Here is a 22,725-nt window from a genome sequence, read left to right on the forward strand (position 1 = left end):
GCGCGATCAAAGATACGAGTTTGGATATGTATATAATATATAATGCCGTAATGGTATCGTGCACTTCGACGGATAAAACACGCTCCACTTGGCTTCTGCAATCGGTTTAGAGCAGTAAGATATCGGGTAATTAGCTCGCTGACGTTGTTGCGTCCGGGAGCAAAGTGCGCGAAATCTGCAGGAATGCACGAAACCGACGCATCTTATATTATAAAGAGTGATCAGCTTAGAAGATAATTAAGTAATTAGGAGCAATTAGGAGAACTCTGCCTGTTACGTAATTATTATTAAGATAATGTGAGGTAAGGTTCGATTACATAAATACATTTTTCTTTCTCTCTCCGAAATATCTGGCTGTAATTATTTCAATTTGCTTGATTTGTCTTGCTTTTATTATCAATAAAATTCTCTTCAAAATCAATAACAGCTCGGGTTAATGTTCTTCAGCTTTAGAATATTTCAAGTATCCAGTATATTTCCATCTTTTTATATCTTTCTGTTATTAATACTAATTATCTCAGTTATATAATACAATTATTTTTATTATTGCTTATTTTGCTACTAACAGGCATGAAATACAGAGAAAATTTAAAATCTTCGTCATTTCTTGCTGTGTTTATTTAAAAGCAATTATATGTGATGTGTTTAAATAATTTTTTTTAATAATGAACCTATATACCTATATAAATAATTATTATTTAAATTATTAGTATTCTTTGTTGCACAATTTTCAATAACAATCTATTATGTTTTCTCTTATTAATAGAGCAATCGCCCAATTGTTACAGCTAATTTTATTATTCCCCAATTGCACATTAAGAGGATTTTCTCTTAAAATTTACTCTCTGAAAATTATGGTAATCGTGGGGCAATATATGATATTGGAAGAATTTTATAAGTTTCTCTAATCAAATATTTACCACAAATAAAAAATATATTGGTCAATACGTAATAAAATGAATCGAACATATGTTTTGAATCTTATTAATTTTTTATCGTGATACAAATTTTCAGAAGAACTCTCATAAAATTCTTCCATGATTTTCAGGGTAAATTCTGCGCATGTATATTAAATTGTCTTAGCAAAGTATCCAATACAATATTGTCCCAAAACGATCATCATGATTTTCAAGGTATATTCTAAGAGAAAATTCTCTTCGCGTAGTGGAAGAATTTTTATTATTTTATTCTCTGATTAATATTTACTACAATAAAAAATATTGGCCAATACGTAATAAAATTAATCGAACATATGTTTTATATCTTATTGTGGTGGATATTAATTTTTTATCGTGATACAAATTTTCAGAAGAACTCATAAAATTCTTCCATGATTTTCAGGGTAAATTCTGTGCATGTATATTAAATTGTCTTAGCAAAGTATCCAATACAATATTGTCCCAAAACGATCATCATGATTTTCAAGGTATATTTTAAGAGAAAATTCTCTTCGCGTAGTGGAAGAATTTTTATTATTTTATTCTGATTAATATTTACTACAATAAAAAATATTGGCCAATACGTAATAAAATTAATCGAACATATGTTTTATATCTTATTGTGGTGGATATTAATTTTTTATCGTGATACAAATTTTCAGAAGAACTCATAAAATTCTTCCATGATTTTCAGGGTAAATTCTGTGCATGTATATTAAATTGTCTTAGCAAAGTATCCAATACAATATTGTCCCAAAACGATTATCATGATTTTCAAGGTATATTCTAAGAGAAAATTCTCTTCGCGTAGTGGAAGAATTTTTATTATTTTATTCTCTGATTAATATTTGCTACAATAAAAAATATTGGTCAATACGTAATAAAATTAATCAAACATATGTTTTATATCTTATTAATTTTTTATCGTGATACAAATTTTCAAAAGAACTCATAAAATTCTTCCATGATTTTCAGGGTAAATTCTGTGCATGTATATTAAATTGTCTTAGCAAAGTATCCAATACAATATTGTCCCAAAACAATTATCATGATTTTCAAGGTATATTCTAAGAGAAAATTCTCTTCGCGTAGTGGAAGAATTTTTATTATTTTATTCTCTGATTAATATTTGCTACAATAAAAAACATTGGTCAATACGTAATAAAATTAATCGAACATATGTTTTATATCTTATTGTGGTGGATATTAATTTTTTATCGTGATACAAATTTTCAGAAGAACTCATAAAATTCTTCCATGATTTTCAGGGTAAATTCTGTGCATGTATATTAAATTGTCTTAGCAAAGTATCCTCGTGTCTCACTCTCCTTGTTTACGCACCCTCACCCATCTCTCGGTAACTTCTCGGGCCGAAAATGGCGCGGTGGTACATATTGGGGTCTCTCCGTGCACCTAATTCGATACTGCGGAGACAAACGAGACACTCTACGGCCGAGAGAGCGGCGAACTTTCTAATTCAATTTGCCAAGTTGCCAAGTCGCCGTGATTCCCACGATTCCCGCCGAAGGATCCCCATTACTTTCGGTTAGATCGCGGTCCGCGAAGACCACCCCTTTCTGTCGTGGATAACGATCCCACGGATCGGCGGTTCCTTCCGTGACACCCGGGCCGGTTGCAAATCTTCCTGGTGATGAAATAAATTGCCCCGACAAATGCCTACCTCCGCAATGAAATGGACGCTCGACTTGTCGCGTGAGTAACGAAAAAAAAATGGGAGAAAATAAATAAAATTGCCCTACATTGTTAGCCACATTGCGGCAGTTTCGGAGTTGCAATTGGACTGGAGAGCGATAGAGCAAAAGGAAGAGACCAAGTCCGATATATATTTTGTCCACCGACTAGCTTCCCTCTGCTTTCTGCGCGAAATTCGAGGCAATTGAAAGAACCTTTTGTGGTGTTTAGGATCACGGGGGGAAAAATAAAAAATATTAATATGTACGTAATAAAATTAATCGAACATTTTGTTTATCTTGTTGTGGTAGATATTAATATTTTTATTGTGGTATTAATTAATAAAAATGAATAAATTAATTTATTCAGGGTAAATTCTAAAAAAAAATTCTCTCTATGTGTGTCTTCATGTTTCCATTAATTTTAAAATTAATTAAAAAAATTTGTATGTATTTAATGTAATCTCGAAAATGAAAAGAATATATTAGAATAATTAATCTAATTTTGTATTTCTAAATCTGATTTCATTTAATTGAAGTAACAAGCCTTTTAATTAAAGAGATATGTTTCTCTACTCTTAAGCCAGTGTTTGCATTTTGGATGCCTCGATTATTCGGGGTGGTCTTCATTTGTTTCACTTCGACTCTATAAATAACAAATGCAACTCTCCCCCACGCGTCACGTTTGATCTTCCCTCTAATTTGCATCCGCGTTCTCAATTAAATCGTCCGGGAGAAACGAGGACGTCCTTATTACGCGCCTCTAATTCCTAGTTTATCTCGAAACCGCGATCGATCTCGGTGCATTCTCCGCAAAGCTAATCCAATTCCGCACGACCACACCACAATTCGGTAGAGCGAAGAGAGAGAGATAGAGATAGAGAGAGAGAGGGAGGAAAGTGGCTTTTATTTAGCCCTAATTCATAAGCTGCACCCCCGTAAAATTGTTTATCGACCCGTGTCGTCGTCGTCGTCGTCGCCGAACGGGCCATAGAGGCAATTCGTGGCCCACATTCGCCTTGCTACTGAATATTTACCTTCTCTCTCTCGGCCCCTCTGCGGCTCTTACACTTGCCGCATCGCCGCGGAACGCACCGCAAAATAAACTCCATAGGGAGTCTATCGAGCGCGCAAGTCGTGTCGCCCTTTTTTTCTCGCCTTCTTTTCTTTGTTTTTAAAGGCGAAGACTCTCGTTCCTTATGTAACGCGATAAGCATCTCTTGCTGAATCATACATAACGGGTGTCGCAGAAAATTCGATTTCGACAGACCAGCGAAAAAAAATAATCAATATACATATAATTAAGTAATGTATGAAAAAATTAATTAATATTTTTTTTTCTAAAAGAGTTGAGGGTGCCACCGAAGAGGAGATTGAAGGGAGAGATTTTTTTAAGAGAGCCGGCAGCCTCTCCTTCGAGATGGTACTCCGATATTACATCTGCTACCGCGACTATGTAATTATCTGACTCTCGAGAGGAGAGATTCGTTCGCTAATTAGGAGGGAGGCTTACTCACAATTGTGATTCTGATGAGACAGCTCCAAAGCTGTACACTTGTATCGATGCCTAGACTCCAGGGTGGGTATCACAATACCGATCACTAGACTCGAGTCCTTCTCGTGGTAGCACACCAGTGCATCGCATTCCTTCCCATCTGCAATACATAACCGTACACGTAGATAAGCAATCTAACAGATCTAGAAGATATTTCATCCTTATTTAGATGTATAAGAATTTTTTAAAGATTTTTTTCGAGATTTTACAAAATTTATCTCTTTGTAATGATTTTTGTCATAGATAATTTTTAGACAAAAAGATTTTTAATCGTCTTGCAATTTTAGTCATTTAAAGTTCAATCACAATGATATTAAAAACTTCTTTGTTATTCTCTTTTTAAAATTGGATATCCATCAACAATGCGCAAAACATTTCGCGAACGTTTGTGAACGTTTATGAACCTTTGTGAACATTTACAAACGTTTGTATAAAACTTGTGAAATTTTTTAATTATTTAGTTTTTAAAACCTTTTCAATATTATAATTTACATTTTTAAAACTTTTACTCTTATCAAAAATTATCTAGTTTTACAGACTTTCGTGAACGTTCACAAACGTTCGCGAATGTTTTGCGCAGTTAGTGGAGATATTTGTGAACGTTTACGAACCTTTGTAAACATTTACGAACGTGTGTATAAAACTTGTGAAACTTTTAAATTATTTAGTTTTGAAACTTTTTAAATATAATTTACATTTTTTTAAATTATCAAGTTTTACAGACGTTCGTGAACGTTCACACAAGTTCGTACCCGGCTTAAGAAAATTTATTCAAAGTTTTGGAACAATTTTAATAAATTTTCGCAAGGTCTCTAAAAATTATATTAAACTCTCAAATCTTCAGATTAATATTTTCAATCCTCGATCAATAAAAATCGAAATTATTTCAAAAAGACAGATTAATTTTCCAAGATGAATCAGACGTTCGTGAACGTTCACAAAGGTTCGTACCCGGCTTAAGAGGATTTATTCAAAGTTTTGAAACAGTTTCAATAAATTTTCGCAAGATCTCTAAAAATTATATTAAACTCTCAAATCTTCAGATTAATATTTTCAATCCTCGATCAATAAAAATCAAAATTATTTCAAAAAGACAGATTAATTTTCCAAGATGAATCAGACGTTCGTGAACGTTCACAAAGGTTCGTACCCGGCTTAAGAGGATTTATTCAAAGTTTTGAAACAGTTTCAATAAATTTTCGCAAGGTCTCTAAAAATTATATTAAACTCTCAAATCTACAGATTAATATTTTCAACCCTCGATCAATAAAAATCGAAATTATTTCAAAAAGACAAATTAATTTTCCAAGATGAATCAGACGTTCGCGAACGTTCACAAAGGTTCGTACCCGGTTTAAGAGGATTTATTCAAAGTTTTGAAACAGTTTCAATAAATTTTCGCAAAGTCTCTAAAAATTATATTAAACTCTCAAATCTTCAGATTAATATTTTCAACCCTCGATCAATAAAAATCGAAATTATTTCAAAAAAACATTAATTTTCCAAGATGAATCAGACATTCGTGAACGTTCACAAAGGTTCGTACCCGGCTTAAGAGGATTTATTCAAAGTTTTGAAAAAGTTTCAATAAATTTTCGCAAAGTCTCTAAAAATTATATTAAACTCTCAAATCTTCAGATTAATATTTTCAATCCTCGATCAATAAAAATCGAAATTATTTCAAAAAGACAGATTAATTTTCCAAGATGAATCGTCTTGAAATCACATGACTTTTCAGCGCGATATAGGAACGCGATCGCACATTCCGCGTAATATTCCAAGGAAATTCGCGTCCCTTTATGAATATAAAGCAGAAATTTGGCGTCTCTCCGCGAGCCATTCGATCGTGAGAGCGAGTTTAAATGGAACGGGGATAAAAGGGGATGGGGCGAATGGGGAGAGAGCGTAATAATTCGCGCATTATCGCTTCCGTTTACTCGAAATTTATTCCCGCGTAGTCAGAGCCGCGCGTAACCGTTCACTCGAGAAATAGATTAAATCGTTATCGCTCGCGCACTATTATAACGCGTGAAACGACCGATAGAGGTAAATAATGTGTTCCATAATAGCGCTTATATGACGCAGCCGGTGGTTAAGGAAATCGGTTACGGTACGCTTTTACCTTTTATCATAATCCCGATGATATTTACTGAATCGTTTATGTAAAGTTTAAGGATTTAAGAGGGACAAAAATTGGAAGAAGACTCCGCGAAAATTTAAGTCCTAATTGCTCTCGAGATCGCTGAAATAACTGAAAAAATGTTAGAACTGACAAGTTCCCTTTTAAAATTAAAAAAAAAAAAAAATAGAGTAAAAATCTTCCAATATATACATATAATCTGTAAAATTGGATGCATTTGCTAAATGTAAAATTGTCATTTTTTTAATGTAGTTTATAAAATGTAATCTGAGAATATAATAGTATTTATAAAATACAAAAATATTTCGTTAGTAATTTAACAAGAGATTAATAGCATATTTTCCACAAATTTTTAAAAAGTGAAAAAGAATCTAATTAAACAAAAAAAAAATATCTGTCGAGGCAATAAAAAAATCGTAGTTTAATGAATAAAAAATTTTCAAAATTTACATATAGATTCTTCGTATTCGATCTATTAAAAAATGGAGCGATTTTCATATTGGATCGAAAATTCAAGAGCAGCGGGCTTCTCTCGCAGGCTTTCGCTCGCAAAAATTCCGAACGACGGAAAAACGTCGCGGCCGATTTCTCCGAATGTTCTACGACATCGCCGCCTTATATGAAGATGACGAGTGCAAAAGGGAAGAAGATTACGACGATTACCGATAAATTCCGGGAACGCGCGCGGCACGAGACGCTATTTCGTCATTAGCGGCCAAGTCCTTCTCCGTCGTCGGCGACGTATCATTTCTGTGTCGGTCGACCGCGATGAGGTTCGCCGGGTAATGATTATCTCGTTGCATGGCTAATGTCGCAAATTGCGGCTCCGCATAATTGGGACCCGACGCGACGCGACGCCGCAATTCGACAGGAGGCGAAAAAGAGACATCGAAGAGGATGACTTCAAGATTTCGGGTGTTATTTCGAAATTATTTCTCCGAAACTTATTTGGATTTTTTCGAGGAAAGAGAATGGATTCTTGCGCGGGAAAAAATTCAATCGTTCCTGTAAATTGTATATAAAAATTGGTCGACTCTTTTGAGAGAAGGAAATTTCGTATGAACTTTTGATTCTTTGAAATATTGAAAATTTGATGAAAAATAATTTTTCGCGAATATTTGGAGAATTTATTTCAATGTTTTATTCCCAAGGCTGCAAACATGAACATTTCTGCATATAAATACGTAAATAGAGTGTATTTCTAAACGCGCGATTAAAACAGGTATTTATGTATATGTAATCCTACTTATATATAATAAATAAGCATAATTTGCAAAGAGACAGTTTCGCTAATGAGTTACATCATTTAATCGTTCATATTACTATTAGAGTGTCTGAAATATTGAAGCCCCAGGAAATGGCACGTAGAAAGAACGGGAGAGAAAGAGAGGAACCCGCATAAAATCCTTTGAAAGTTCCTACTCTTGGTGGAATTAGCGTTACTTAAGTAAATTGCGAGAGAGTGGGAAGAATTAAAGTGCGATCGGTGGTGAGCAAAAAAAAAAAAGGTAAATAAAAAAAAGCAGAAAAAGACGCAGCACATTCAAAGCTTCAACTAAATCGAGACTCCTATTTATGCGAACTCTTCCCCATAAAAGAAAAAATGTCCCGTAGGAATAAAAAGATATTGTGCACCGTCTTTTGCGTGTTGCAAAAATTTTCCTCTTTTCTCTTCTCTTTCGTTGCTTGCTCTTAGAAAGATTGAAATTCATTAGAAACCTACGAATGCTCGAAATGTGTTTTAAATTCTTCTTTTTTTATATTAGTTAATATTTTTAAAAAGTTAAAACCTTGTAGATTTTTTTTTTAATTTGTGAGATTTAAAATTCTAGAATCATAAAACTATAAACGAAAATTTCTTCGCGTTATCCTTTCTTTGATAATTTATACACTTCTACAAATTATTACGGATTAATATTATAGATATAGCATATAAATTTCACACAACTAATATAACACAAACTAGATCGTTTCCTACGAAATTATATAAAGCGATCCTTCTGGATCTCGCGTTCCTTTTAAGATAAGCAGTTCTATAAAATATCATCCCTTTCAATTTGCAATAAAGACTCCCCGGACGATGCAGTTGCAAAAGAAGGAAAAAGGAGTTCGAGAAGGATATTAAAACGCAAATGTCCGTGAAAGGATTCTCGCGGGACTCGGTTCGCTATCAGCATTATTTAAACAAATCGAGAGAACAACGAAGCGGGAGAGAAAACGACGGCGAAATAAAGCCGGAAGGATTAAGGCGGCGATTGGCGGCGTAAGGGAAAAAAGGATCAAGGAACAGCCACTTTAATTTCCATACCGAAGTCCCGTGGTACTTCTCACCGTAATTAAGAGTCGCAATTAAGTGGGCGAAAAAGCGTCGCTGATAATTATCCGGCAGCGCCCCAAATTTGTTGCCACGAGCAAAAAAAAAAAAAAAAAAAAAAAAGGACGAGAAGCAAACGAAGACGAGGATCCTCCTTAGGATCTCCTTAGAATCTCCCTTGGGATTAGAGGGAAAATCCTCGAGCGCGACTTCGGATTTTACGTCCAGCCGTATTCCCGTCTTCCGACAATGAGATTTCCACCGTTTAAGGATCTTCGAATTAGGAAAGTGGAGCGAGATAGAGAGGTATACGGTGTTATGTCTAAAGAAAATTCAACTACAATCCAAGTGGAGCTTCCCCGATAAATTTTTGCGCTTTTACAATTTTGAATTTGTTGTAGAAATAAATCTCTCTCTCTCTCTATTTTCTGCGAAAGCGTGTTCTTATTTTTAAGTTAAGAGACTCTCGCGTTATAGAAATCCTCTTAAATTTTAAAGAAAAGAATTTCAGGGAAGAGATTAAGTCTTGATCCTGCAAAATTGAACGTTAGTCCTTGGCTTTACTCTCTAGAATCTATATATAAAAAAAAAAAAAAAAAAAAAAATCCTTGAAAATTCTTAAAAATTCGAGAATTGTCGAATTTTCACAGTTCATATAGATTTCTCGATGCGATTTCCCTGTCTTCGAGATAGCGTTTGAGATCGTGCGAAGAAGTTACTTGCAATTTATAGACTCACCGTTCTCCTCGAGGCGACCAAACTTGTCTCTGTAAAGTAATGCAAGTGGCAGCCAGCAACGCGCATAAAATGCACCGGCTGATAACAACAGAACGAGGAAGAGAACCGCTAACAGAAGAGACTTCCGCCAGGATCCATTCGGAAGGCTTAACGCGAATTGTGGTTCTGCAAATTAAAAAGGAAAAAAATCGAATATACATAATAAGTATAAAAAATATTTTATTTAATTTTATTGAAAAATATTCAATTGATTTAATTAATTAATTTTAATGGAAATTTACAAAAATAAAATAAATGCGCTTATTTATATAAAATCTATTATAAAATAGTATTTATATTTTGATAAAAATAAAATATAAAAGTATAATGTTTCAATATGAAAATATTTTGTTTTAATTAAAAATTTGAATAAAAAAAATTTCGCGCAAAATTAAAAAGCATATTGCGTTTTCTTAAACGTATTCATATTAGAGAGCAATAATAATGGAATGTTACAGTGTAAACATCCACGAGGTTAAATTTGACAACAAATTAAATTTGAATTTAATTTGGAAATGGTATTTTATCGTTGCGTGACGCGTTGTGTATCAATTTCCTGTCTGACATTAATTTGTCATAATAATTAAAATCGATAAAACAAATCGCGCGTTGACATGCGGTTTGACAGTCAGATACATTTTCGGACCATTTGCAACAGTTATTAAAATAAATTCGGTGCTAGTCTGTTTTTACGCGAATAACGCCTCAAAATGAAGCAAATGCATTAAACCGTAATAGACAGTAAATGGCCTGGTTGTAATAACAAACAAGATTATTTTATTTGTCATTATATTTCACATTTTAATTCAAATAAAATTTTTACGAGACGTTTTCAAAATTAAATATTAATCCACAAATGTAATTACATTAATACATTGTATTACATGTAAGTGTCAATTTTTTTATTTTAACCTTTTAATTTTCATCAAATAAATTCACGCACAATATTTCAGATTTAATTCAAATAAAATTTTTACGAAACGTTTTCAAAATTAAATATTAATCCAAAAATGTAATTATACATTAATACATTGTATTACACATGTAAGTGTCAATTTTTTTATTTTAACCTTTTAATTTTCATCAAATAAATTCACGCAATATCGTTCGATTAATTCTCGGAATAATTTGTAATTGAAAAAATTCAATTCAAAGTTATTTTCACTGAAAATCGTAGCGTTATAAAAGATGAAAAAAAGATGGAAAGTTTCAAAACATTTACCTTGTCGGTATAGATGAGCGGGCAATGTAATCTCCTCGTCGACACCGTTGCTGACTTCGCATTTGTACTCGCCATAATCCTCGAGAGTAACGTCCTCGATTTCTAAATAAGAACCGACTATCTGGTCGTTCTCCCTGCAAACAGAAATGCGCACAAAAGTTATTTAAATTCTGAGGGAAACAGCTCAAAATTTTCGATAATTTAGCGTTCAGCTAGACGATGAGACATTGAAACATCAAACATTTTTAATTCTTGAAATATCAAAATAATTGTGATTTATTAATTATTTTAACTAACATTGATCCATTTTTATTAATTTGAGGAGATTAAAAATTTTTTTAAACTTACAAATTTTAAGGGAATATGCGTACTTAAAATTATTTTAATTTTTAGTTTTATTCCATATTTTAATTATATATCTCATTTAATCGTCGTCAAATTGCCAAGGATATAAATAATTCAAAGCTTTTTGCAAGCACCTCATAAATCTCACATCATCAATTTACATTTAGAAGCAAAAAAAAAAAAAAAACGCACCCACACATTCTATTCTTTGAATATAAAACTTGATAAAAAATTTTATCACTGACATTCGCTATAATTGAACGCCATTTCCCCGGCTATCTCGAATTTTTTAAACCTCGAATTACGCTCCGGATGCATGGACAACGCGAAAAAATGCGGCATTACTGCACTTTTTTTGCGGGCACGTTTTACAATCTAGAATGCATTGAGGGTGACGCGCGTGTGTATTTTCCGCGCCGCCGTGTTCGTTTTTTCGGCAGTTGTCGACCGAATGGTTGTCCCTCTTTCACCCAAAATCTCCCTTTCTCTTTTAAACAAAATAAAAAAAAAAAAAAAAAAATCTACGTTTTATTTTGCGGTGCGGCGAGCCGCGCGAGAGAGTCTGTGCGTCCCGTTACACAATCATTTAACGCACGGAACATTTCGCCATGCTAATTTAATTACGAGCGGCTGGGCGACTTACCCGCGCAATTAATTCCCACCGCATAATTTCATTCATTCGGCCCTTTCGTTCCCTTCGCCTTCGCCTCGCAGCGCAACAAAAGCGCGGACGTGGAAATGCGAACAAATAAATTCGGGGTTTCGTACAGCGAATAGAGAGAGAGAGAGAGGGATCGTGTCCGATTAAAGTGCGATGGAATACGGTAAAGTACGATGGGAAAATAAAGTAGCACGATCGATTGAATAATCATCGGATAATTTGGATAGAAGCGGATTGGATCGTTCACGATATATAAAAAGTATATATTTTTTTCAAAAATTTAATTTATATAAACTCCACTAAAGTATGAAAAAATTTCTTTCCTGACACACACAATTAAATTTAGTAAAATCGAATTATTTTATCTCTCGCGGCGTAAACGTCTGCGGTGTTTCAGGTTACGGTAAATTTATGGAAATGTGGAAAGTTGGGGAATTCGTATAACATTATACTCTACGGTTTTAAAGTCAAATGTGATATTACAGAAATACAATTCATGGTATAAATTACACATCTAGAAAGATTTAACGCGAGAAAAATAAATTGAGTTTTTTCATGTTTTTAAACAATATAATATTTTGAGAAAATAACATATGTTTTATACACTCTCTTTATATTTTATTATACTTGAAAAATGATATAATCTCTCCCGTTTTATATAGTATATGTATCTTTTTTGCGAAATAATTTTCTGAATTTTTATGACGTCATTTTCTTGCAAAATATAGAAAAGTTCTCCCTTCCAATCTACGAAAAGATTCGGTGGACAAATATCCGGTAAATTCGTCTGTTGCGTATCGTTCGCTGATTAAAATTCGATTTGCCGGGATTTATCTGATCGAAAGAGCAAATCGAACGGGAATTCGGGTGGTCTTTCATCTCATCGCGTCGCGTCGCTCGATTTTGGGAGCTGTTTGTTGTTCGCGCCGCGCTGGCCGCTATTTAGCGGATCGAAGCACGCGCCCGAGCGTGACGTTTATGTGCTCGCGATGACATTTATGAGAATCGTGCAGTTTGTACAGCGCCCCGTACCCGGGCCCGCTTTCTCCGCAATTTACCAGCTCTACGTTGGCCAAATAAATCGCGATACCCGCGGCATGACACAGTCGATAGCATCGACCGAGGTATGTGAACTCTCTCCGTCTTCATCTCGAATCGAGATCTCTGTCGAGATGTGCCCCCTCACCATTTGTCAAAAATAAAAAAATTATAGCGCATAATATCAAATTGAAAGCTCGTAATTCTGCCACAAAAATTGATTCAATATTTTTATTTTTAAATAGTGGGGGGCTGAATCGACTGTCGAGCTGGCCCCCCACTTTTCAAAAATAAAAAACCTAATAGCGCATAATAATGAGCTGATATTATAATGTAAAAGCTCATAAATAGCTTCTAATTCTGCCATGACGATTGATTCAATATTTTTATTTTTAAATAGTGGGGGGCTGAATCGACTGTCGAGCTGGCCCCCACTTTTCAAAAATAAAAAAAATTGATAGCGCATATCAAATTGAAAGCTCGTAAATAGCTTCTAATTCTGCCACAAAAATTGATTCAATATTTTTATTTGTAAATAGTGGGGGGCTGAATCGACTGTCGAGCTGGCCCCCCACTTTTCAAAAATAAAAAACCTAATAGCGCATAATAATGAGCTGATATTATAATGTAAAAGCTCATAAATAGCTTCTAATTCTGCCATGACGATTGATTCAATATTTTTATTTTTAAATAGTGGGGGGCTGAATCGACTGTCGAGCTAGCCCCCCACTTTTCAAAAATAAAAAAATTATAGCGCATAATATTAAATTGAAAGCTCATAAATAGCTTCTAATTCTGCCACAAAAATTGATTCAATATTTTTATTTTTAAATAGTGGGGGGCTGAATCGACTGTCGAGTTAGCCCCCCACTTTTCAAAAATAAAAAACCTAATAGCGCATAATAATGAGCTAATATTATAATGTAAAAGCTCATAAATAGCTTCTAATTCTGCCATGACGATTGATTCAATATTTTTATTTTTAAATAGTGGGGGGCTGAATCGACTGTCGAGCTGGCCCCCACTTTTCAAAAATAAAAAAAATTGATAGCGCATATCAAATTGAAAGCTCGTAAATAGCTTCTAATTCTGCCACAAAAATTGATTCAATATTTTTATTTTTAAATAGTGGGGGGCTGAATCGACTGTCAAGTTAGCCCCCCACTTTTCAAAAATAAAAAACCTATTAGCGCATAATAATAAGCTAATATTATAATATAAAAGCTCGTAGATAGCTTCTAATTCTGCCACAAAAATTGATTCAATATTTTTATTTTTAAATAGTGGGGGGCTGAATCGACTGTCGAGCTGGCCCCCCACTTTTCAAAAATAAAAAACCTAATAGCGCATAATAATGAGCTAATATTATAATGTAAAAGCTCATGAATAGCTTCTAATTCTGCCATGACAATTGATTCAATATTTTTATTTTTAAATAGTGGGGGGCTGAATCGACTGTCGAGTTGGCCCCCATTTTTCAAAAATAAAAAAAATTAATAGTGCATAATAATGAGCTATTTATGAACTTTTATATTAATTTAATACTTTTTGTAGGGGGTCCACGTTGACTCGGCCCCCTCATTAAATTCCCCATTAAATTCTTGCCCAATGCAACGAGCTCAAAATGTTTAATTTGCTGGATATAAAAACTCATAAATATCTCATTATTATGCACTATTGATTTTCTATTTTTGAAAAATGGGAGGGGGGCAGCTCAAAGCTCGACAAGGGTTGAATCGAGGATACTCTAGAATTCCATAAATTCCGTGAATTCATTGTAGAAAGCTTTCTTGAATCAGCTCTGAATAGCGGTCGCTTGAATAAATTTTAAATCGGTGGGAGAAAAAAAAATGTAAATCGATTTAAATCGATACGTTGAAGTGTATAAATATGATTCGAAGAGCGGTGCGATTTAAAATTATTGTGTCTCGGTTGTCTGTTCCAGGTATTACGGCGGCTCTTTATTCGATTGAAGTGACGTGATCATCATTGACTCGATTCTACGAAACGCTCTATAAATTCCGACCCGTTAAGTTGATTAAAACTATTCCAATTGATGGCAGCATATATATATATATTGAACTTTCATGGCCAATACTCCCGCTGCTAATCGATTAATAAGAAACACCGGGTGTTGAAAAAATATATGACGTCGGTATAGATAAACCAGAGATTAAACAGTCATTTAAAAAATAACAGTTATTTAAAAAATTATGCAAAATAAAAGGAAAGAGGAATTTGTTTTGTGTATTATTTTTATACATATACGTATACATGCACTTATCAAATAAACTTACAAATTTACATTGCTTCTACTTTTGTTCCATAAATATCCGAGAGAATTTTTTTCGATCAATTTGTTACATAAAGCTCGAATCTGTTTTTCCTCTTCGTTTCTTGTTTTTTTTTTTTTATATTCGTTTGAAATTCGTTACTCATTTCCTATTGCTATCCTATATTCCCATTTTCCTCTCCGTCAATTCTCTCCTCCTCTCTCAGTCATAGATTACGCTTGTCGAACAAAACTATTTTTCTCTTCAATAGGACGAGATTATCGATTGTTCGCAGCGAAAATGCCATGTAATCCACCTCCTCTCCCAGGGTGGGAAAGGGAGGAAAAAAGCTCGCGAGCTGCGCGAGATTCGACACATTAATGGTTGGGGAAGAGGGTCAAAAAAAAGGCGAGTGTCGAATGGAACAAAACGTGCAAGAGGAAAATGAGAGAATTAATACAATTTTTCAATATTTTCGGTAAAAATAACACGATGGAAAGAGCGATTTTTTAATACACGGAGAAAAAAGAAGGAAAAGCAAGAACAAGATGAATCGCATTCTGGTTTCGTAAAATCTTATGTTAAATTCATTGACGATTAAATAGATTTGTGTGAAAACGAATTGAAAAAAAGAAAAGAGCAATTTTTTATTTAAAAGATAAACAAAATAAAATATAAAAAATATATCATTAATCCGATTACTTATTTAATTGATGATTTGTTCTTTAATATCTGACGTGGATAATTGCGTACTTAAATATTTTTACATTAATTAATAATTAATAATTTCCATGTAAAAATACATGGATATTTCAGTAATAAGATATAAAATATGTTCGATTAATTTGACTTTAAACATAGTATAAATATTAATCATGCGGAGAAACTTTTCTAATAAAATATGTGATACATTAAAAGGCCAACTTAACGAGCTTATAAGATATTAATTAAAAAATTTTTTTATTATTATACGTCACAATATAATGTTACAACTGATAAACGTTTCGACTGTACGACAGTCTTTTTCAATATCATTATCGCTTTGCTAATATGTCAAAGAATTAAATCATTTAGTAATTTCGAACTTATTATAATTACAACATCTATGAAATTATGTGAAAAACGCATTAAAAAATTCCTGCTTGTTGGCTTGAGTTAAAGCGTCAGATTTCTGTATTTCATGCTGTTATATTATGTAGCAACGTTCTGTGTCACGACCATAACACTTTTTTTAAAATTATTTCTTTTTAAATAACATAATCACAATGTGTACTTTTTAACAAAAAACAAATCGATATCTGTTTTTTTCTAATAAATTTTCTACTTCTCCAAAGAGTCAATCGTTACATCCCTCGAGACATTTCGGGCTCCCAAATCCGCGCGAATCTCGTCGCGCCCTTAATAAAACATGTCGTCGTTAATCCGCAGAGACGAGGCTTAACATTTCGCCGAACGTTTCGCCAATTCGAGCTCGTTCGCGCTAATACTATCGATTTACGCGCGATTTGTCCGATGAAATTAGCGGCGGGGCGAATTATCGATGCGCGCGCTCCGATTTCGGCTGTCAGGTTTATGGGATTTAAACACGTTCGCGTTAATCGCGGAAATATTATCGCGGGCCGAAAGGGAGAGAAAACGCGACGCGTGAATAATTATCCCTCAGCGGACGCGCTAATTTGTCACGCGACGCACGCTCGTCCTACAACCAATTTGCTTTCGCACTTATGTATATCGCACGTGCTTCTTCTCACGTGACGCTTCCCTCGATGTCGAGATAAAAAGCCTAGGTCACGTATTTTTTATTTATACGCGAATAAAATTTTCTCTTTGAATTTTTACCCTCAAAATCATGGTAATCGTGGGAAATATAGTGTTTCAAGAATTTCTCTCTGATTCATATTTATACCACAGTTTATAGTAAAATTAATCCAACATATTTTATATATTATTATTTATTAATTAATAATTAATAAGAAATGTTTTATAATGTAGATAAAATTACTACTTTTATGCAAAATCACTTGGAATTTTAAATTTAGTGGTTTTCTTTATTAGAACTTTATTAAATATATAATATATATAAGAGAAAATATATAAGAATATTCATATATTTCATACAAAATTATATATAATCTGTAATTTTCCATATGGGTAGCAATATTGCATGATTACGCTGGGTCGAAAAGAAACCCAGCATAATCATGTAATTTCACATAAATATTTTTGTAGTACAGATATTAATATTTTTTATTGTGGCAAATTTTTAATCAGAAAAATAAAACTCTGATAAAATTCTTCCAATACCATATTGTCTCACAATTACTATGAAATTCTCTCTGAGTTCACGTGTATCTTCCATCTTCTATTTTTTGAATGATTTACGGCGTCATTAATGTAAATTGCGATTGTAATAATTATGATTTAGTGTAATTTTATTTGTTTGATGATTACATCTAACTGCAATATTTTTCTCGTTATTAAAAAAAATATATTTCACGAATTATTTCGGGTTCAGATAATCAGAATAAACTTTCGAGTCGAGAGCGATTATTTACTTTAAAAAATATTCGTAGTATTTAAAATTTGTTTTCATAGTTTTACTTGTTTGCGCAAGGATATTCTAAATTAATTGTAAACGTTGCGAAATTATAATATTCAATTCCACGTGTTCGAGATATGTATAAATGTGCAATTATGAAGTAATGCAAATATAAAAATACCGCGCGAGGAGAGAAATTTCTTCAGTTCCAAACACGCGATCGATCGTATATTCCGCGAATCGAGTATTAAAATGTCAGTTCATAAATGCAACTCGATATGGAAAAATTAGATACATATCGGTGACGAAGCACGGACACTAAAATTGGATACGAATCGAACTCAATTGGAATCCGATATCCGTGTTGCGCAATTGCATTTGGCAGGCGAGTACTATTGCACAATTTTCTAAGTAAAAATATTGCTTCTAACGTTCCGTATCGAGTAATAATTGTCGCAATTGTGCTGACAATTGTCTGTTAATTGCGACGAGCTAATCTTTCAAGGAGAACCTACGATGACACGGAAAAAAAAAATTAGCTACCATAGCTAAATTTTAGCTGTCCATATATTACACATGAAATTTCGTTATCACGCTTAAATTTTAACTAATATTTTTTAGCTCTAACATTTTCCGTTAAGCTATGGCTAAAAAAATATTAGTTACCATAGCTAAAATTTAGCTATGGTAGCTAATTCTTTTTTTCCGTGTAATATTTCAGTTTAAGCAAAAACTTTAATATTTCATTAATAATGAACAAATTAACAAGAGCTGTTTTACGAGCTAAGTATTGGATGGAATTTATTTTAAATTATACATTTATAATCCTGAGATGTGAGACGTTTCGACGCTAACTTGCGTCTCTTCAGCCACAATTTATTAAATTTATAAAAAGTTGTTGTTACAACATCACTTCTTCTTTACAGTGTCAAAGTATAGACAGGTGTCATTTGAAAGTATCTTTACTTTAATAAATACGACATATAGGTTCTTAGAGTGTCAAACATTTTTAACACAACTTATATACACCCTCATACCTTGAAGGACAGCTAAATCCATCTGTCCTTCAAGTCCTTCAAGGTATGAAGGTGTATATAAGTTGTGTTAAAAATGTGTGACACTCTAAGAACTTATATGTCGTATTTATTAAAGTAAAGACACTTTCAAATGACACCTGTCTATACTTTGACACTGTAAAGAAGAAGTGATGTAACAACTTTTTGTAAATTCAATATATTGTGGCTGAAGAGACGCAAGTTAGCGTCGAAACGTCCCACATCTCAGAATTATAGATGTATAATTTAAAATAAAATAAGTAATAAATTAAAAGGCCAACTTAACGAGCTAATTAATTAGGTGTTAAAAAATTTTTTTTTTTTTTTAAATAAATTCCATCCAATGCTTAGCTCGTAAAACAGCTTTTGTTAATTTGTTCATTATTAATTTATTAAAACGAGCTTTCAATATTATATTTATTTAATATTTCAGTTCAAGCAAATAATCACATATGGAGTTTTAACCAAAAAATATTCATATTTATTAATCAAATTAATTGTTAATACTAATACAAATTAATTATTAATATTAATGACATCAAACACACATATAATATTTAATTATCTTGCCTGTTAAACAATATAAAATTAGAACTGAATTAATTTTTTTAGATGCTGCTAAGACTAGTGATCTGCAAATAAAACTCGAGTATTTTCTTAGAGACGGAAAAGACGTTGTAAAATTTCGAAATTGGCATATTAGCAAAAAGGTGTGAATTTTTCAATTAAATATCGCTTTTATTTGTCAGTGTTGGTTTCTAGCAGTAATTGATTAATTGGTAATTGATTTCCAAATATTTCACTTTTTTATGATCAAGTATATCATAAAATTGTATCAAAGCTAGATTATCCGTTCAATCATGTTTAGTTATTAAAATTTATTAAGTACCTTATATGGCGCTTCGAATTAGGTTAATTCGATCCTTTCAAAGTAACAATATCCAACCTTGAAAGGATTAACATAAGCTATACGCGCGCACTGATAATTGTTCCTGGCAATTATTCCGCTCTCGTTATCAAATGATGGCGACCAATCAACTGATGATTACGGACGTCATCGCCTGTCACGTTTTACCGGCAATAATTCTGCTGTCGCATTATTATTCATGCCTTTCCTGCAGGATTACGTTCCTGTTTAGCGTATCAATCTCGCGCCGCGCATGAAATGTCGTGGAAAATTGTGTAACTTGCGATCATCAGTCAACAGGATTGAGTCCTTTAAAGTGTTGTTTATATCAAAATCATCTTGATTTGTATTACAGTTGATTTTATTTTATTATTGTTTGCCATAAAAAAAGAGATTATCAAGTATGTTTTTTAATAAAATGCTGTAATCGAGATTCTAGAATAGCTGATGAAGCAGATGCAACGGAAGCGAAATTTATGAAATAAAATAATCTTTTAATAATATACAAAGTTTTATATCAAAATTATCTTGATTTGTATTACAGTTGATTTTATTTTATTATTGTTTGCCATAAAAAAAGAGATTATCAAATGTGTTTTTAATAAAATGCTGTAATCGAGATTCTAGAATAGCTGATGAAGCAGATGCAACGGAAGCGAAATTTATGAAATAAAATAATCTTTTAATAATATACAAAGTTTTACATCAAAATTATCTTGATTTGTATTACAGTTGATTTTATTTTATTATTGTTTGCCATAAAAAAAGAGATTATCAAGTGTGTTTTTAATAAAATGCTGTAATCGAGATTCTAGAATAGCTGATGAAGAAGAGAAGAACGGAAGCGAAATTTATGAAATAAAATAATCTTTTAATAATATACAAAGTGTAATGTATTATATTATACAGTCATATTTAAGTATCGCCATTTAAATTTAACTATTAGTTTAAATTTAAACTTAATTAAAAATTTATTCCGATTAACTACCGGTCTCGTAACCGAGAATCTAAAAATAACAGATGAAGAAGATGCGACGTAAACAGAATTTATGAAATAATAATCCTACGGTTTATATAATATACAAAGCGTATTTTGTTACGTACAGAAAGAGAATTTTCTCTTAGAATTTACTCTGAAAAATATGAGAAATATAGTATTGGTATTGAAATAAAAATATTAATATCTATCACAATAAGATATAAAATATGTGCATATTAATATTTTTTATTGCGGAAAATATTAATCAGAGAAATTCTTAAAATTCTTCCAATACGCGAAGAGAGTTTTCTCTTAGAATTTACCCTGAAAATCATGATAATCGTTGGGACAATATTGTATTGGAGGAATTTTGTCATCAGAATTCCTCTGATTAGTATTTTTACCACAATAAAATTAATATCTATCACAATAAGATATAAAATGCGTTCGAATAATTTTACTATGTAACATTAATATTTGTGGTGAATATTTGATCAGAGGAACTCTTATAAAATTCTTATTCCAATACCATATATTGTCCTACGATTGCCATGATTTTTCGAGTAAATACTAAGAAAAAATTCTCTCCGTCTCTTCACAATAAGATATAAAATATATACATATATTAATATTTTTTATTGTGGTAAATATCAACCAGAGAAACTTAAAAAATTCTACGATTACCATGATTTTCAGGGTAAATTCTAAGAAAAACTTCTCATGTCAGATAATGATATCAAATTCAAGCTAAAAAAAAAATACCGAAATATTATTTATTATTTAACCTGAATTTGTGTATATTTTTCTCTAAAAATTCCATCAAAAATCCAACTGAAACAACTCCCGATAGAATCACGCTGCTCGTCGAGAGCGATCGACACCTTACCCTTAATAAATAAGGATCATCGCGGTGGTTGCGCGCGTGATGAAGTAGACAGGACAAGTTTGGCAGAGGAGCTACAAATTTCTAGGGGCTGCGTTAGCTCATAGCGATATCCCGGGCGCGAGGCCCATAAACTCGCGCCATTAATCATTTCTCCGGGTGGAGTGCATATTACTACGAGGGCTTCTCAACCGATCGGTCGGTGATGAGTTATCGATATTACGTGCGACTCCTACCAATAACCGATATATATGTATATAATATATATATATATATATATATATATATATATATATATATAATATATATATATATATATGTATATATATACCTATATATATGTATACACACCGATAGTAAACGACGCGCCCGAGCTTTATGATCGAAATTTGTACAGGGTTGCGTCTTAACAAGACGTATGGCGCTTCGAAGAGAGGCCGCGTCGGACTTTGACAAGAGTAACAACGCGAAGATGTACGATTGTTGACGCTGTACCGCGCGCGAGATGAAAACCAAATAATTATCTTCTCTTAGAAAACTGGAAATTATGCTACACACGGAAAAAAAGATGCGGAGAAAAACGCGAGAAGAGCGTTTTCGAGCTTAAAGAGACGCTTCTACAATTTTTTATTATTTATTTTCAGTCGCGATTAAATCCGATTTCCGCGTCCTCTTTCGTGTAATTTGATTTATTCACCTTTCCCTGAATTTCAATATTTTCAATCATAATAATATTCAATATTTATTCTGCAATATAATAGAACAATTAGGGAGAGATCCGTTTCGCGACAATCACATATAATGACGTTTTGAAGAATAGTTTATATGCTCATGCTTTACAAATGCGTTGCTTTCGCTTAATTAAAAATAAAATATCTTGACTCTGTATATTTTTAGTATAATGACATTTATAAATAATTTATTGTAAAATTTTATTAACCTCTATTTTTAATTGTATACGCTGAAGAAGGTTGGAAAAGACAACCGAAACGTTCGAACGAATTTATTTTAATTTTTGTCTGTTATTTAATATGTTATACTTTCTTTCACAAATAAATTACTAATTGATAGAATTTAATTAGCTCTTATTGCCTTTTAATTGTTGATTAATTTTTTAAAGAGCTTTTACAAATTATATTATTTATTCTGCAACTTATTATCTTCTTGCTCGAAATAACTTTGAAATTACATGATTCGCGTTAATTAAATTAATTACTCCTCGCTTGTAAAATCTTACATAAAAAATGATATCTATATGCAGAAGCATTAAATTCGTACTATTACACTAATTACAGAGTGCAGCTAAAATAAAGAAAAAAAAATCATAACTCGACATTTGATCGCCGGAAACTTTCGGAACGATTGATTCGGGCTGTCACTTTCCTTTTTGCCCTCTCGATCACTCTCG

General features: G+C 32.5%; 1 protein-coding gene across 1 annotated transcript in view; it reads right to left on the minus strand.

Annotated features, from left to right (window-relative positions):
- LOC114935869 (single Ig IL-1-related receptor) overlaps positions 1-22,725 on the minus strand; it is a 198,255-nt gene that overhangs the window by 9,703 nt on the left and 165,827 nt on the right. The window contains exons 4-6 of the mRNA XM_029308786.2: positions 10,638-10,771; positions 9,377-9,541; positions 4,147-4,284 (exon numbers count right to left, since the gene is read on the minus strand). Coding sequence (XP_029164619.1) covers positions 4,147-4,284; positions 9,377-9,541; positions 10,638-10,771 — 437 coding nt within the window. The remainder of the gene's footprint in view (positions 1-4,146; positions 4,285-9,376; positions 9,542-10,637; positions 10,772-22,725) is intronic.

Source organism: Nylanderia fulva, unplaced genomic scaffold, assembly GCF_048542155.1.
Source record: "Nylanderia fulva isolate GAGA-0341 unplaced genomic scaffold, ASM4854215v1 Scaffold15, whole genome shotgun sequence".
Taxonomy (NCBI): Eukaryota; Metazoa; Arthropoda; class Insecta; order Hymenoptera; family Formicidae; genus Nylanderia; species Nylanderia fulva.